The sequence below is a fragment of the Engystomops pustulosus genome, chromosome 1, assembly GCF_040894005.1.
Source record: "Engystomops pustulosus chromosome 1, aEngPut4.maternal, whole genome shotgun sequence".
Taxonomy (NCBI): Eukaryota; Metazoa; Chordata; class Amphibia; order Anura; family Leptodactylidae; genus Engystomops; species Engystomops pustulosus.
In genome coordinates this window covers 201,822,403-201,841,796 of record NC_092411.1, presented here as the reverse complement: position 1 = coordinate 201,841,796, position 19,394 = coordinate 201,822,403, and the positions used below count along the sequence as shown (strand labels likewise).

Genomic DNA, 19,394 nt, shown 5'->3' with positions numbered 1-19,394 from the left:
CCCTTTTTTAAGAATATGGATAAAATGAAGTTATATGCACAAGATCATTTTATTTTATCCATGTCATCTGAAGAAGGGACAGGAGCACAGATGGTCAACACAATGCCCTTTTTCCCTGTGCAGGAATCTTTCAGTGAGTTTTCAAACCAATGCATTGCATGCTTTCATTGTTGTGATCATTCACAAGAGTATACAATGAGTACACAACTGCAACCCTACATCTTATATGTAAGCTCCTGCCAACAATTTTTTTCCTTTGAAAAAGGTGGTATCTAGAGATGAGCGAGTATACTCGTCCGAGCTTGATGCTTGTTCGAGTATTAGCATACTCGAAACGGCTCGTTGCTCGGACGAGTATCTCGCCGGCTCGAGATTGAGCATTTACTTAACAAAACACAGTGAAGAATACAATGAAAACAGTGAACACAGAATCATTTAAGTGAAGAACACAGTGAAAAACACATTGCAGATGTTCCGTACATCTGCTAACTTATCAGAAGACACGCGTGCCGAACGGTGTTCTTCACAATAGTATGTGAAGAACATTATGTGTGAAGAACACATTGCAGATGTTTCCATACATCTGCAATGTGTGAAGAACATCTGCAATGTGTTCTTCTTTAGTGTTCTTTCAATGTGTTCTTTCAGTGAAAAATTTTCGAGTCTCCCATTGACTTCAATGGGGTTCGTTATTCGATACGAGCACTCGAGCATCGGGAAAAGTTCAACCAGAGTAAAGAGTACTCGAGCATTTTAGTACTCGCTCATCTCTAGTGGTATTACATACCCCCTGCTAAGTTGCAGCACAGAAAGGTATGAATGATATCTGTAGAGGCTTGTTTACAATGGACATGGGAGTAGGGGTGTTGCAACCTCAGCTCAGGCACATCTACAGTAACTAACTCAATTCACAGGACCCACTGACTCATTTCAGCATCATCATGCAGATCAAGTCACTACAAAAAGTGAGGACTTTGGTTTTGGGGGGGGGGTATAGATGTACCTGACAGGTTTCATTTAAGCTAGTATTAGAGACCTCACACATGAATGCTATATATGAGGACTGCAGATACAAGGGGCAATGGCAGGACACTTATGATTACATTTAATGTTCTTATACTGGTAGATACCAGTAGAGGCGCACCTACCATGACACATTTTGAGCCACTTGTTTCAGGACGCATCAACAGTTGGTTACTGGGGTAGATGGGGTAGATGATGACAAACCCACAAAGTATAACTTTGCTATTAAGAATTGTTATACTGCAACAATTATGAATCTCAAATTCCAAATGCTGGTATGCAAACAACTCTAGCAAAGAGTTCACCAGACGGGTACTGGGTGACTCCAGGTGTCCTCCTGCAGTCCCAGCTCTGCTATTTTGTTTCTCTTTTAAGGCAAAATATGTTTATTTATGAGTTGTTTTTTTTCTAAATTAAAACCTCAGTATTGCTTTGTTGGCATTTTGTGATAAATGAGTAGGCTTTGGGTTACAGTTAGGCACAGTTAGGTCCATGAAAGGTTCGCCATCACTGATCTGTTATATGTGCCCTGTTATGGTTAATGCCACATACATGACATATTCACGGAATAACTACAATAACTACATGTGGCTCATGAGCTCATAAGCTCCTGGCCGGAGAAAGCACTACAAATTCAACACACACCATAGATTTATTAGTTGCGGTATCAAAGCTTGTGGATGTTACATGCAGATTATTATTCTCACCCTTAGTTATAAATAATGCATATATTGACAACAATATGTACAGTATAGGTTGAAATGCTTGAAATTTGTTATGCCTGATATATACAAATATCTGCCAGAACTGCTACGTGATATCTTAAATTTGAGGTTCACATGCCAAGAATTATAATTGCTCCTCATTTGTTTCCACTTAAGAGAGAAATTCTAAATCATAGGGCTTTGAGTAGTTGCACACCATGATTAAGCCTGCAAGTCTATTCTTTTATCTTTGTGAAAGAACCATAAAGTGCCAGCCTAATGGACATTTCTTGATGTATTCAATGGCATTATTAATTACCAGCTACAATTTCCAGACTACACGTTTAGAGAGAAAGAAAAGATAATTTTAAAATACTTGAGTGTGTCGGTCTTTTTTTCTGAATTATGTCATCAAGTCCTTGGATTATTACTAATGAATTCCCTGGAGTGGGGTGTCAGAGTGTCCTACAGAATTCAATAGTAACAACATTTACATGCATAACACATATTGAAAATGATAAAGTGCTACATTTTCTTGTCATCTCTTTATTGCACTTGAGTCATATGGTCATACACACTATTTAATTACAGTAAACACTAAATTCCCCCATTAAACAGGTCTTGTAATTGTGATAACAGTGTTTTACAGGTATGAAGATATTAGCATGTTTTCAAGTTTATAATGTATTTCACATTTTAATTGGTGCTTTCAACACTGACTTACTGCATATGGAAAGGAACCTTATAGTGGAGTATAATCCAGTCTGCAATCTAATTACAATTAGAGATGAGCCAATCGATTAATAGATTCGTAGATTTGGTATGAAGCTGCCAATTTTCTGGCACCGAATCAAATCTTAATATTTTTTAATTCAATGCGGAATTTTACGTACAATAACAACTGAAGTCTAAGGGATCCACTAAATGCCAATTCAATGGACATTTGTTGATTCAAGTTATTGTCTGGTTGAACCTCCTGCATTAGGCTTCAGTCATTTTCATTTTAGTGAAAACTGGAAGTAAAAAAAAATTGCAAAATATTAACTTCAGCAAAGTGAATCTTGAATGAGTTAATCTCTAATCACAATGTGGGAAAACTGCTGTGTTCTTCCTGGGTTGGTGGAAAGCTGATGATTGGGAAATGTCATAATCGGAGTGTGTGAACAAAAAAGCATTTTTTTTTTTTGGAGTGATTGGTCCAAAATGTACGTTAAGTAGGTTACTAGATATAACACCCTCTATTAAGAAATCAGGTGTATGTGTTTCAACTCTGTATTGGTGACTTCATCAGAAGTATGAGGGCATTATTGAAAAATGATCATTTGTCTATGATTTATCTTTTTTTGATGATCCTTTGTTTGTTTATCAGTTTATCACTTGTCTGTTTTTTTTAATTCTACCAATAGTATTAACATACCAATAATTTTCATCACACATTCCCCTTGTGAACCTGCAGATGATGTAGATCTCAATTATGCTTAAGGGGGTGGGCTATTTTATAACAATTGTGGGAGGCAGTATATATTTAGTAACTTACCAGAATCCATGTATTAAAGGTTTTGCTTTCTTGAAATATACAACCCCTGGTTCAAGAATGCTTTTACCTGAACAGTGCATTCCTGGTCATAAAATGGCAGGGCATGAAGGGTCATGTTATCCTAATTGTCCATGTCCTAATCTACCTTACCCAATCAACTATCATCTTTTTTTAATTGTATTGTTCTATGTATTAGGAAATAAAGAAGTGGTCCTTTTAAGATCTTTAAGTTAAATAAATGCAATGTCTCTCACATCATTCTGGAGGTTGTTGGGTCATTGTTGAAGTACTTTGGGTTGTTAAAGTCATTGATGTTTGTGACCACAGGTTTCAACCACAGTATTTTAATACAGTTGAGCACTGGACTTTAAGAAGATTATTGCAACACTTTGATTCTTTTCTTTTTAGGCCATTATGTTGTAGATGTGTTGGTCTACTTCAGATCATCACCCTGTTATATAACTCAGTTTCAGCCAAGTTTTACCTGTTGGATAGATGGTCTTTATTTAGTAAATTGTTTAAAGGGGTATTCCAGGATTAAGCACAATTAATATACAAATTAAAATATAAGCTAATATGTAATGAGTTGTTATTTATAATGTTGCTCCCCTTAGCACAAACATGTTGTGGACATACAGTATGATGGAGAATTAAAATGCTACTTGCCCTTCAATCAGTTTGACTTTGTCCCAGTTTATCAGGTACAGGATTGAAAATGGCTACTGGTCACACAACTGCCTGGTTTTTGATTGGGTTACACAGATGATTAGGGGGTGGAGCCATCATCAAAGAGCAAAGAATCCTCAGATATCTGTAGTGATGGGTCTGTTCATGAAGGTGAGAAGTAAAGATGTGTGAGGTAGAACAGGACTGGAGCAGTGTGTGGAGGAGTCAAAAGGGAAGTTATGTGAGAAAGAACAGGACTGGATATTATGCAGGTGGAATGGACAATAGTGATGTAATTTACTGGGTCTGGAGAAATGGTGATCTAGAGAGGTGTATTCACATGGGGCTGCAGGTTAGGGACTGGAGGGATGTAGATATTTGGCACTGCAGTTAAAAAACTGAAGGGAGATGAGAGATTTATTTATATGGGACTGCATATTTGGAGGCTTGGGGGACAGGAGTTATGTATTTGCATGGGACTGGCTGTTAGAAGGCTGTAGGAACAGGAGGGATGTATTTACATGGGACTATATTGGGAAGATTCAGGGGGTGTCATATATATATATATATATATATATATATATATATATATATATATATATATATAACATGTCTGTGCGGCACTGTATGTGGAAGAAAGCAACCATGCCAAACAGCAGAGATGTTTTGTACATGGGACTGCAGGTTGGAGGGGAGAGTTGTTTTTTAACATGGAGGGGACTGTATGATGATGTACATAGAGGTAATAAGCACATGGCAGGTCATACTGGTATAGGGAGAGATTTATGGTAGGCCAGTACAGTATATGACACATCCAATATGACCAGTGTTGTACGGCCAGTCAATTAAACTATCACTGGGAGCAGGACATGGAAGGGAAGAGGGCTCATGGGAGTTATAGTATCCTGGCCATCTTGAAAATAACTTCCCCTACTTTAGAAAGCCCATAACATTTTGGGAATCATTTATGCAAACTGTGTCGCAAGCCCTATGTTAGAGGTGCAACAAAAATAGTTGGTGCATTCTGTCGGGGCAGTGCAGGGAGCGCACGTGAAGAACGTGCGCCAGAAATCCTGGATCTGGGGCATCCTGCACTATACTCAGGCAAAAGGAGATCTGACTTGTTTATCTATAAAAAAATCTCTTCCAAAGTTATGTGAATATAGAGGTATCTGGGGTAACACTCCCCCTACAGCCTCTAAATTAGACCCATCTCAGACAAAATATAACTCTTCTCTACACATCTTCACATGACTGTGTAGGAATTTTTTTATCGTTGAAAGATTGAGATTTCACATGAAAAATGTATGCTACAAAGGATATTTCACACTTTACGTGAGAGTGCTAGTAGTATAATGGGTTAAAATCTGGTGACACATTCCCTTTAAACTACCGCTTGACCATGTGCGTGTCCACATTTTAGTATTGGTGCTCTTATTTAGGGTTACCTTTTGATTAATCTGCCCCAATTACATTTTGTAGACTGTAGAAACCTATACAATTTTTTCCATTCTGCATTAGATGGAAACAGTCTGGCTTATAGCGCCTTAGTGTACATTGATATGGTGCAAGTATCACCTAATCTTTTGTGATTTGTCCGTCTATCTATCTGTAATTTATTTTAAACTGTAAACAGTAACCTGCTTTACAAAGAAGTAAGACAATGTAACAATAGAGTGAAATCACTTCTTTGGTACCCAGTGGGATTTTAGGTCATTTTTATTGTAGTTTATCAGAGAGAAAAATTGCCCAAGCAAGAAATGTAATTCCAAGACAGATGACATTTATATGGCGGAGTTTAATGTTAGCTGCTCAAGGATTTCTGTATGATGCCTCCGCTGACTGTATGGGGATAGATCTCTTAATAATGACCTTTTTACCTGAAATTGAAAAATGTTTCAGCCGACTATTTACTATTTATTACAACCCCTGTGGTATGTATGGTATGGACAGTTTCTGTTTTATTTTTTTTTTACTGATATAAAAATTGGAATCTGCAGTTTAGGACCTTAACAAAAAAGATTATAAAAGTGTAGACCCTAAATTCTCACAATTAAAATGAACCTTTAGAGAAGCATAAAGTTATAAGCCTGTATATGAGATGTCACCGAGCAGTCCCACGGATTATGACATAAAATGTGTTGGTGAGAGTCATTTGCATAATTATGGCATACCTAATATCATATATTTGCTTCTGCAAAGCTCATTAATATAATACTATAACTTATTCCATATAGACTGCATATATTACTTTCATCAGTACAAAGCAACATGATAAAAGGAAGAAACTCTTCTAAGTAAGACCAATGGAGGCGTAAGATGGTGTGAGGGAGTTATGAAGGCTAAATATAAGAACTAAACAGGATGACTTAGATATTATGTAAATATGATTTGCCATCTGTCGTAACAAGAATATTTACATATTAGTAATAGCCCTGAAAATATCTACATATATATATATATATATATATATATATATATATATATATATATATCATGTGAGGCAAATATAAAGATTTATTGAGAAATTAAACTGTTTTTTGAACATATGTAGGACAAACAAAACAAAACGATATTGAAGACCTAAGGTTGCCAGGCACTTGGAAAAATGGCCATATACTTCAGACCATTCCAGATCTGACAACATGCACACATGTATTCTAAACGGGTAGGGGGAAACATTCTGCCAGATATTGTATGGCCCAGGCTTATCAAAAATAGTGCAAACTGTACTATGTGCAGTTTGCCTGTGGAGTGTGTAATGTCAGACAGATTCATGAAATATGTCACACGTTCTTCATGAATTTGGCCACCCTGCACTGCTCCGGCAGAGCACAAAAACTATTTTTTGGGGCTCCTTTAACATGTGGCGTGTGACACACTTCAGTTGGACACTGCTTGATAAATGTGGTGCACTGTCCGACTCCCCTTTATGTGCAGAATTTAGTGTTGCCTCAGGAATAGTGCAGACACAAATGGGTCTCAGACACTTTAGAAATACATATGCAAGCAGTTTGCACCAAAAAGAATGTACAAAATCAGACAGAAAACTGGCACAAAGGCTTAAATAAATGTTGAAATTTGTTGGCTAGGGAGAATTGGGGCACTGTTAGACAGTTGGTTGGAAGGGTTAACTTTACATGTTTAGGCAGCATTTATCTATCTCATATGGTTTTTTAATGCCTTAAAGTAAACCTGTCACCACACTTACCCTCCCAATCTCTTCTGTCATTTGCCCAGGAGGTGTTTTTAGCATAATTCTAGGTTTCATCATGAATGAAAAATCATCTTTTATTCTTTTGTAGGGTGCAGTCAGTTTGCTCTGCCAACTCCATGCATCTGGTCCCCCAGCCCTGCCTCCTGATTGTGATGTCATTCTCTGGCTATTGGCAGGGCTGGGCCAGATGCATGGAGTGGGAGGAGCAGACTGACTGCAGGAGCAAAGTCGCCTAGCAAAGCAGTGGTTGCTTCCTACAAAAGAATATGCTAAAAACACCTCAAGGGAATTTACATATTACAGAAGGGAGTACTGTTTGAAGGCTTGCAGGGGTTAGTGTGGTGACAGGTTTGGTTTAAGGACACAGCCTAAAAAGGCCTTCAGGGCACAATACTTTTTTTTCCTCCTCAAATTCCAAAAAACATTACTTTTTTTATTTTTTAGCTGACATAGGTATATGAAGGCTGTTTGTTTTGCAGTGAGATTTGCATTTTCATTTTTATAGTAAAAATAGCACTATGATTTAAACTTTTTTACTCTTTCCTGCAGTGAAACAAAAAAAAAACCACCTGTTTTGCCACTAGGTTTTTTTAACTTTTACACAGTTCACCGTAGAGTATAATACAAATGATAAAATTGTTCTGTAGGTTTGAGCAATAGAGGGACACATAACATGTAAAGGTTTCCTTATGTTTTACTACTCTATCAAATAAAACACTTTTTTAAGGAAACCGCATTTGCCTATTTGTCACCATATTCTGAGAGCTATAACATTATTATTCTTCAATCAAAAAGCATTATTAGGGCTTGTATATTGCGGGAAAAGGTAACGGTTAGATTGGTACTATTATAGGGCACATCTGACTTTTTGATTGCTTTCCATTACATATTTTACTGGTATAGCACAAAATACAACTATATATGGGGAACTGGGTGTTTATTTATTCATTATTTTTTTTTTTACACTTTACTTAACTCTTTTTTAATGTACCACTAGGGGACTTACACTGGCGATACCTTGATCCCTTACACAATATATTGCAGTACTTAAGTACTTATGTACTGAAATGTATTGTATCTGTCAGTATTTTACTGACAGTTTGCCCATGTGACCCAGTCTTGGAATGGGCCTAATAGGCCACCATACATGGCAGACACAAAGATCTTCATCAGACCTCCGTCTGCCATGGCTACGCCCCACCACCCTGCGATGGTGTTCCCTCTATCTCTCTCAATTGTGCTTCATTGCGGCAGTTAAGGGATTAAACTGCAACAACGCAACAAGAATCAGGTTGTATGTAACTACCAGTGTGCCAGCGTGATCCGAATGATGAAATAGATCGTCCCACTAATTATGACAATCTATTTTGTCCTGTGGCAGTAACCAATCAAATAAACTTTGCATACATCAATAATTCAAGTGAGCACAAGACGCACTGTAATTTATTGTATCAGAGCAAAATGCTTTCTACTACATTTATGTAGGATCTGTGCATACTTAATCTTCTGCAACATTCTGTGCTTGTAAAATATGACAGAAGATGCACTGCATACTGTGATTTTGTATTTGCAATCTGTTTTGCACTAGTCTGAACATTGCTTTATTTCACTCCTGTCAGTCTTTAATTGATTTCCACAAGACCAGTCTTTCTCCTGCTCTGTTCTGGGCTGCAGTGATGCTAGCTGTGATGGACAGATGTCTTCTCCACTTTCCTGCTAGACTGGTTTGTCTAGATGTCAGGGCACTGGTCACTTTTTGGACCATGACTCTGGACGTGTAAATCTCGTAAGAGGATTCTGTATTTTAAATGTTTGACCTTTTCCAGTTTTCTGACCATACATTGTCTCTTGATTCTGCAATACATTATCCTCTTGGTTTTGTCCTGTATTTGTATGACTGTCATCCATTGTCTCTTAATTTTGTAAAGCATTGTCCTCTTAGTTTTGGTGTTATTCAAATGACTGCCATCCATTTTCTCTTGATTCAGTAATACATTGTTATCTTGGTTTTAACCCGTATTTGTATGACCACATCCATTGTCTCTTGATTCTGTAATGCATGCTCCTCTTGGTTTTGTCCTGTATTTGTATAATTACCATCTATTCTCTATTGATTCTGGAATGAATTGTCCTTTTGGTTTTGACCCATATTTGTATGTTTTATGTGCTTCTTTTGTCCTGTTTTTGTCTGTGCTTTTACTTTACTTACATCAACCAGTTGTCACCTAGCATTTAGGTGGTCAACTTTAGGGCTCATTGTTCATGTCTTTCCTATGTTTCAATCCTCTTGTCTGATCCCTAGCAACATCATTACAATTTACTTTTGGTTCTTGCTATCCTCTTTTCTCTCCTCCTTCCGAAATTTCTGCTGAATTCCGTCTTGCTAGAAACATGGAAAGCAATTTATAAAGATCTTAAATTACAAGTAAACTTTATGCAAAGGGGAAAATGGAAGCAGCAAAGAGCAGCTTGTTATCTATTCACTAGCACAGAGAGGCTTTCAATTTCACAGAGACTGCAGCTAAGAGAGCTGATACAACACAAAGATTACTGGTCATTTAATAAGCAAAAACAGTGCAGCTCCTTGTGTCATATCTCTCACTTGCATCAAATTGTATTACAGCTATTAAATATTCTGCCACATTTTTATATGATTTCTCCTGGTTATAGGCCACAGGAATTTGAGTTAATGAAAACAACATCAGGTCTTTTTGCAACTGTTTGAGTCTATTGGCAATTCAGAAAGCTTGCAAAATGTTTAAGCAAGTGACATGTTCTGTTCTAAGCTCTTTGTTAAAAATGCTTGTCAACAGTGCTGTTTCCCTGCACATTACTCCACTGCCAACTGCTTACTGAGCCCTGGACACCTAGGTGCTGCATCCTCCAGATAGCAAGTCCATTTCACGGATCATTTTGCTATTGGTACCACAGTTTTTCTATTTCACTATTTTCTCTGCCACCACATTACAATATGCTTATTCGAAGGAGCTACAAAAAACATAATTATATAAAATTATAGTCTTTGCTTCCATCACACAGCCGTGTGTGCAGAACTTTATTTTACCGGTTGCCAAATGGTATATAACTGACAAAACTGCTGTATGGGAGACCAAAACATATTTTTTTATTATGCACATATGCTTTTGTTTCTGTAACGAAAGCATTACACAGCATACACTACCTTAAGTTAGATTTTTTTTCAGGCAGTAGTCCAATGTATGGAATGTATACATGTATCAATGTATGTATGCCAGGTTTTTCTACTACTGCTCTTTGTGATGACTCAAGAATTAATGTCCATTTGTGTCATTTGTGGTAGGTTTTGCGTGCAATTCTGGATGGATTGAGTTGTGTCCTGCCCTCTTATGGGATTGTTAGGGTTTGGAGGTAAATATTATAGAGAACTGGGGTTATGCATGTGAGAAGACCTGTAGAAGATTGTGAGAAGAGCTGATGATAGCAGAGAGAGAAGCAGAATGTCTTGTTGGGATCGGCGATTAAATTTCACACTTCACCTTGTTTTTTTGGCTTATTATTAGATACCTTTATGTATACCTTATGCATACCTGTGTATACAGAAGTTTTACTTTATTTCATGCATAACCACAGCTACAGGCGGTCCCCTACTTAAGAACATTCGACTTACATACGACCCATAGTTACAAACGGACCTCTGGATATTGGTAATTTATTTTACTTTAGTCCTAAGCTACATTGATCAGCTGTAACAGTTATCAGAGGTGTCTGCAATGAAGCTTTATTGTTAATATTGATTCTTATGACAACCCAACATTTTTAAAATCCAATTGTCACAGAGACTAAAAAAGTTCTGGCTGGGATTATAATGATAAAATATACAGTTCCGACTTACATACAAACTCAACTTAAGAACAAACCTACAGACCCTATCTTGTATGTAACTCGGGGACTGCCTGTATTTTGTTTTAAAGTTTTGTAGAAAAATACAGAAAATGTAGATATAGATACAGATACACTACATCTGCAGATATAACATTTAGAGCCTTTAGGTGGTCAAGAAGCCTAAGCAAAGCTATGTTGTAAGTGAAAAAAAAATATTTTTATGCAGAATCTGTCTTTGACTTACAAGAAGGACTGTCTGTAAACCAAAGTATCAAATTACATCTGTTCATAACAAAAAAGAAATTTATAAAGTACCCCTTGTTTTCTCTATCAGTACCCGATATCAACCACCTATATGGTACAAAAAATACAAAGAGCTTTCTAAAAACTTTCCAAAATTGCTTCATTTAAGAGTTATATTCTATTTATTACCATTCGCACAAATTGAGAAAGATAAAGTTAATTTTAGTCATTCATCATCAGCATCTAAATTGTTTTAAAAAATGTTCTTCCTTCATTACAGAATAAGATATTTAGCTTCATTTTCTCTCATGTTTCTGGTCAAAAGAAATGGTGTCTTTTTATAAGCAGCAATTACTATACATAATGGCATATATTACTATAAAAGAACAACTGACATGTCTAAAAGTAAATACACTTTATATTAGCTCAACAGTGCGGAAAAGGTTCCCATTCACATTATCTTTGCCTCTGGAAAACAATTACACATATCATATAGTGAAATTCAGAAAAGCCAATAAAGCACTTGGAAATTGAAATAGTTTATTTTTCAGTTTTTCAATAGTTTAGTTTGGATTGAGATGTAGAAAAGTATATATTATATAGATTTTAAATGTTCTTGGTGGAAAGTTTTGTGCTATATTGAGTTTTTATCATGGGTGCAAAATTTGTGTTAAATGAGTATTCTTGCAGTACTGAATATGTACTCAAGTATATACTCAAGTATGAGCCGACCCGAGTATAAGCCAAGACCCCTAATTTTACCACCAAAAACTGGGAAAAACTACTCGAGTATAAGCCGAGGGTGGGAAATGCATTGGTCAAACCCCCCCAGTAGTATACAGCCTGCCAGCCCCCAGTAGTATACAGCCTGCCAGCCCCCAGTAGTATACAGCCTGCCAGCCCCCAGTAGTATACAGCCTGCCAGCCCCCATGTAGTGTACAGCAGCCCCTAGTAGTATACAGCCTGCCAGCCCCCATGTAGTATACAGCAGCCCCTATAGTATACAGCCTGCCAGCCCCCATGTAGTATACAGCCTGCCAGCCCCCATGTAGTATACAACAGCCCCTAGTACTATACAGCCTGCCAGCCCCCATGTAGTATACAGCAGCCCCTAGTACTATACAGCCTGCCAGCCCCCATGTAGTATACAGCAAGCCCCTAGTAGTATACAGCAAGCCCCTAGTAGTATACAGCAGCCCCTAGTAGTATACAGCAGCTCCTAGTATTATACAGCCAGCCCCTAGTAGTATACAGCAGCCCCTAGTAGCATACAGCAAGCCCCTAGTAGTATACAGCAAGCCCCTAGTAGTATACAGCAGCCCCTAGTAGTATACAGCAGCCCCTAGTAGTATACAGAAAGCCCCTAGTAGTATACGGCAAGCCCCTAGTAGTATACAGCAGCCCCTAGTAGTATACAGCAAGCCCCTAGTAGTATACAGCCAGCCTGCCCCCACAGCCCTTAAAAAAATAAACTTATATACTCACTCTCCGATGTCAGCGCGGCTCCCCGATGACAGCGCAGCTCCCCGATGTCTCCAATGTCAGTGTGTTCTGTCTTCTTTCTTCCGGCATGGACGTGGCCATGTTTTCTTCTAGCAGGCGCATACTATGACGTGGCCGCTGCTTATACACAAGTATATAAGGTAATAAAATAAATTTTAGAAATAGTGTCCCCTGATCATCATGCCACAGGGGAGCTAGGGAGCTACACCTAACTTTAGAGGGTGGATTATATAATGTAGTTTTTAATATAAGCCATGTGTGATAATAATATTACTCCTCCACAGTTTGTTATATATTTTTTTTTATTTTTCTTTCTTTTGAGAGTTGCCCATGAGATACCACTAGCAGGCCATCTGGGGATAAGTAAAACCAAAAGTCGACTCAAGCACAATTTCTATTGGCCCAATATGGGGAATGATGTGGCGGAATACTGCCGTTCCTGTATAGTATGTCAAAGGGTGGGGAAGGCCGGCCAGGTCCAGTGAGCACCCCTTATCCCTTTACCCATAATTGAGGAGCCTTTCCAGAGAATTGCTGTTGACATTGTAGGCCCTGTGAATGTCACCAGCAGCTCAGGTAAGCGCTTCATCCTGACGGTTGTGGATTATGCCACACGTTACCCAGAGGCCGTGGCATTGTCATCCATCCAGGCTGACAAGGTGGCAGATGCGCTCCTCACTATATTCTCTCGTGTAGTGTTCCCCAGAGAGATGCTCACAGATCAGGGGACCCAGTTTATGTCTCACCTTATGCAGTGCCTCTGTAAGAAAATACAGGTGCAGCACTTGGTAGCCAGTACTTATCACCCGCAGACCAATGGACTCTGCGAGCGGTTTAATGGGACCCTCAAACAGATGCTCCGGACGTTTGCGGATACCCATGGGAAGGACTGGGATCGTTGTTTACCACACCTGCTATTCGCTTACAGAGAGGTACCGCAGGCATCGACTGGATTCTCTCCCTTTGAGCTTCTCTATGGCAGGAAGGTACGGGGCCCACTAGATCTCATGAAGGAGTCATGGGAGGGAGAATTAGGGTCACCAGAGGTCTCTGTAGTTGACTATGTTCTGAAGTTCAGGGACAGATTGCAGGCATTGACAGGGATGGTGCAGGAGAACCTGACTCAACGCAAGGGTATGACAGAAACGCAAGGGAGAGAGTGTATGAGGTGGGCCAGAAGGTGTGGGTCCTGATCCCCACTACCCAAAACAAACTCCAAGCTGTGTGGGAAGGCCCGTATCCCATTCATCAACGCCTAAATGACGTGAACTATGTAGTCACGATCGACCATGTTCGCAGGAAGCGCAAGGTTTTTCATGTTAACATGATCAAGGCTCATCATGATAGGGATACGTGCGTCCTGCCAGTTTGCAGTATACCAGAGGAGGGAGAAAGGGAGGCCTTGCCTGACTTAGTGGCATCCGCACAGGAGGGAGGGTCCATTGAGGATGAAATAGTCAGCGCCCAGCTGTCTGGATCTCAAAAATCACAGCTGAGAGAGACACTCAACCCATACCTTGACATTTTCACCGGTAAACCAGGAAAAACCCCATTAGCCTCTCATCACGTAGACACGGGGGAACACCCACCAGTCAGACAGGGTGCATATCGGGTTTCTACAGAAGTAAGGGCTGACATTAAGAGGGAGGTGGAGGAAATGCTGGGATGATCCAAGAGTCTCAAAGTGCGTGGGCATCACCTGTAGTGCTTGTCCCCAAAAAGGACAAGACCACACGCTTCTGTGTGGACTACAGAAGCTGAACAGCATCACAGTTTTTGACGCTTACCCAATGCCCCGCATAGATGAGCTTTTGGATCAACTCGCCAGCCCCCAGTATATCACCATCATGGATTTAAGTAGGGGGTATTGGCAGATTCCCATGACAGTGGAGGTGCAGGAAAAGTCCGCCTTCATCACCCCCTTTGGACTTTATGAGTTTAAAGTCATGCCCTTTGGCATGAAGAATGCCCCTGCCACATTCCAGCGCTTGGTGAACAAACTGCTAAGTAAGTCTGAAGGGTTTGCTGTGGCATACCTGGACGATATTGCAGTGTTTAGCCAGACATGGGAGGAGCACTTGACACACCTGTCACAGGTGCTCAAGCGCCTCCGGGAAGCCAGTCTCACCATCAAGCCTGGGAAGTGTCCGAAAGGCATATCTAAGGTGCAATACCTAGGACACCTGGTAGGTGGGGGGACACTTAAGCCCAAGCCAGGGAAAGTAGAGGCCATTGCAAATTGGCCTACCCCCAAAAAGAAGAAACAGGTGATGTCATTTTTAGGAACAGCTGGGTACTACCGTAAGTTCGTCCCTAACTACAGTACCCTGGCCAAGCCCCTCACAGACCTCACAAAGAAACAACTACCACAGGTAGTCAGCTGGACTGCCAATTGTGAGCGGTCCATGGTGGCTCTGAAATTGGCTCTGACTAGCTCTCCAGTATTACAGAGTCCAGATTTCAGCTGCAAGTTTGTAGTCCAGACTGACGCCAGCGCCTATGGCTTGGGTGTGGGGTACTCAGCCAGGTCAACCCGGAGGGAGATGAGCACCCCATCCTATAACTAAGCAGGAAACTTTTACCCAGGGAGGTGGCCTATGCCACCATAGAAAAAGAATGCCTTGCCCTACAGAAACTACAGCCCTACTTATATGGCCAGTTGGCTTCACCGGGTATCTGGGGATAACGGAAAGCTGCTGAGATGGAGTCTAGGCCTACAGCAATATGACTTTACCATTCAACACAAAAAGGGCAGTGAACATGGGAATGCGGACGGGTTGTCACGGCAGGGAGAGCCAGCGGACAATGGCTAGGGATATTGATTAGGATATCAAAATCCCATGCCATATCTCTGGAGGGAGGTGTGATAATAATATTACTCCTCCACAGTTTGTTTGTTATATATTTTTTTTATTTTTCTTTCTTTGTGTTGTTTCATTCTGCCTGTTATAAATCATTAGGCTCCATTTGTTTAAGACCAGCCAGGAAGATGAGCCTGGCAGTGTGTTTATAACACCCCAGGGAGTCTATGTTTGATCAGAGAAGCATGGTCTTCTTAAGTGGTAGAATTAACACCTTTCGGCCAGCATAGTCTAGCTAGTGGGGGATGAAAAGAAGCCACAGACTGCATGTTCTTCCCTCCAAATTTAGACAAAGGGAATATCATAGCTGTCCATAACTGGGGCATAATTCATAATTATGGGTCCCCAGTTACACAGGACAGTTATGGGGTCTAGACACACCCTTGGAGCGAAAATCAGAATGTTAACGCCAGGGAAAGGCAGCCAACAGCAAAACACCCCTGACATTAGGCTAAGACACCCCGAGTTTGGTATGTGGTTGATGGGAATAACGTACCCGTTTGGTTGGAAGCCATGGCACAATTGTGCCATCTTCCAATCAATAGTTATGGGGTTTTGATAACCAGACCCAAAAAGTACCTCACTGATGGGAGGGGGATAGAAAAACTCCCCATTACAGTGACATCACAGCCAGGGGTGGGGGTCAAAAATCACCTGGGTTTAAATTAATGAAGCAGCCACATAGTAGTGTTCAGTCTGAGGATTCTATTACAATAGAAGGCTGGATCGATACTTATGCCCTGTCCTCGGGCCAAAGAATTTCTTCCTATTCCACTACCAAGAATTTTTTTTTGTTTCGCTCTTCCCTCACTGTTTGTAAGTATCGTATGTGTATTGTTTTAATCATTTTTTCATTTTATCTGACAATTTAATTCTTTGAGTGTACTGCATTTTTATGTAAATTAAAACTTTTTAATAAGCCTCTGCTTGTAGCCTTAAAGAATCTGAGTCTCTGAAGGGAATCACGTTACCAGAGGTCATTATTAGCATAGTCCATGTAGTAAGCGATTGCATGTTCTGTGTGAATTTATAATTGTAATATCGTGCAAGTAGTTAGTGTATGTGCTGAGTTATCATCAGGGTGCATTGTCTGTGTGGTTGAGGTGCCTGCGGCCTTCTTTGCGTAAGTAACTCGTGGGTGGTGGCAGTGTGGATTGGCTGGGGCTGAAATTCTGTCGAGTAAATTTAGAGTAAGGACGCCATTTTGTGGAAGTGGGCGGAGATTAAGGGCTAAATTCTGGGTCTCCAAAGAGTAGGTATCCCCGTGTGTGAACTCCGTTGAGTCGGGTTCCTGACACCATGTTTTATATATCATGTAACAATATTCTTATAAACACTGACAAGCATTGGGGTAACAATGTTTTGAGCATTTGACTTTCAGGCTTGATATTTCATCATCCACTACAGCTTTAAAGATGAGGCTACCATCATTTTATAGATACTTATCTAACACATCATGGCTTTCTCATACATAAATTTGACTTGCAACTATTTAGAATATAATTTAGTTATGCAGAGTCTTGTTATGTAACCACATTGTTACTGTTAATAATCTAGATTTATTTTTATATTATTTTATACAGTAAATCCACCTTTGACTTTCAACACTGGCTGAATCCTTTTGAGTATGCTTTTGATTAGAATCAAGCAAATGTTTACCAAAATCTGATCCAGATCTACTTTACACATTTCAAATATTGGTGCATACTGGTCAACTCTCTACTGTATGAATACAATTATTTCTTGAAGTCTACCACCAGTTCGACTAGGTTAATGTTTGCAGTCTGTGTGGACTAATTGAGCAACTTCACTTCATTGTCATTCAATATCACTTCAATATCTATTTTACTAATTCCTTTTTCCCAATTTCACACCAAAACCTTTTCTCTTTTGCCAATAATTCTTCACCTACAAAGAATCCACTAACCCATCGTACATACCAGAATCCACATGCCATTGATACTCGTCAACTCACAGACACCTTGCAGTCTTCATTGTTCCTTCACCTGACCCAACTTGGCTACTAACCATGATAACCATATTGTCAAAAGAGCCCTGGAGAAAATCATGCACATATGCAGACTTTCTTCACTTCAGATTTATGGTCAAAACCTATAACTCTGCCCTATAACCTCGCCAAACAATTCCTTACTAACTCCCAAATGGCCGTTACCTGTCACAGACTTTGAGGGGGAAGAACTGGCCGCCTATTTAAAGACAAAGTTGACTAAATACAACAGGAAGTTTCCCAATCCACAAGCTGCTTGTATCCCCTTCGCTCCTGTATCACACCCAGTCGTTGTCCTCCTTTGAGCCAGTCACAGAGGAAGAAGTGTCTTCTCTGCTTGCCCCACTACCTTCATCAGTGACCCCTTTATTTCACATCTCTTACCTTCCTTCTCCCCAGCATCACTTCTCACCTCACAAAAAGTTTGAGGTGTCTTCTGGTGTCTTTCAAATATACTGTTACTCCATTCCTAAAAACCCTCCTTGGATCCATTGAGTGTTGGCAACTACCGACCAGTCTCTAACCTCCCCTTGAATTCCTGGAGCGCCGGGTCTATTCTCAACTATATCTCTCAGGTGTGGTCCCATCTCTCTATATCTTCATCTCCTGCTTTTGGGGATTTCTATTGGGAGATATTCCATTCTGTTTACTTTAAACTCATACAATAGATAGAAACTGGAATTAGGTAGGGTTCCTTACTAGCCTTGACCTGTCAACTGTGTTAATATGGAAGAAAAATGTGTGATGTCCAAAATGTTTGTGAAAGCATTACAAAAATTGGCATAACTTATGAATATTGACAAAGTGTTTATTGCCTTGAGTGACTACTGTATATTATATTACCAAAGCACAACAGTCTCAAATGCATTTTGTTGCATTCGATTTGTCACATGACAAGTTTTTATTTCTTTCTGTAAGATTTTCGGCAGTTTATGTAGCAGTGTGACTGCGCTGGAATGCTATATTCCATTTTTGTATTGTTCATTCTTCTGGTGCATTAAAGTGTTTCTATGTGTCCGACTTACTTTGTGACATCGCTCATTTCATGAAAAATTGCTTCAGCAAAGTGGTTCCATGCTGTGCAATTTGTCTGTTTTTCTGTAGTTTTAAAGAATTTCCTTTTTTATTTCAAGAAAAAGAGGTCAGATAATTAGAAATGTCATCAAACGTACTAACGCTTTCTTGTAAAATCAGTGACTCATGCTTCAAAAAGTTTTTACCTTTGAAGTTCTGCCAGTTCACAACATTAAATGCATTAAAAGCATATATATTTTTCTCTATACATAACGTTTTTTCCTATGTAATGTTTTAACATAAAGTGCTTTTAAAGCTACCTAAAGTTTGAGTGGTCATTCTTAGGGTTAAACACTAGGCTCAGGCTGCTTCCTTCCCCCACTCTCTATATTTTACATTGCAGGATCATCAGTATAATAACAAAAGAAACATAAGCTTCCTCTTTAGATGCATCTACTTTTTAATTATCAATAGTTTTACAGGCATTGGGAAACATGAGCAGAGCATATTAGACATTGGTCAGGACTAACGACATTAATAATATTTCCATTGTTTGTTTGAAGATAATTCTGTAATTATTATTTAATTAGGACCAATAATAATATTTTCTTTTTTAAGGGTGTACCAGGGCCAGGAAAATATGAAATAAAACGGCACTTTGATGTTTCAACCAGGCTGACAAAATCTGCTGATGCTACTCATCCACCTTTTCTTTCACACTCAAAAGTAAGAAATTATGGCGACTTTTTCTTAAAG

At 39.4% G+C, this 19,394-nt stretch overlaps 1 protein-coding gene across 6 annotated transcripts in view; it reads left to right on the top strand.

Moving 5' to 3' along the window:
- STPG2 (sperm tail PG-rich repeat containing 2) overlaps positions 1 to 19,394 on the top strand; it is a 373,296-nt gene that overhangs the window by 105,925 nt on the left and 247,977 nt on the right. For all 6 annotated transcript variants that reach the window (XM_072118075.1, XM_072118057.1, XM_072118038.1 and 3 more), the window contains one exon: positions 19,257 to 19,364. In XM_072118075.1, the coding sequence (XP_071974176.1) occupies positions 19,257 to 19,364 (108 nt within the window). The remainder of the gene's footprint in view (positions 1 to 19,256; positions 19,365 to 19,394) is intronic.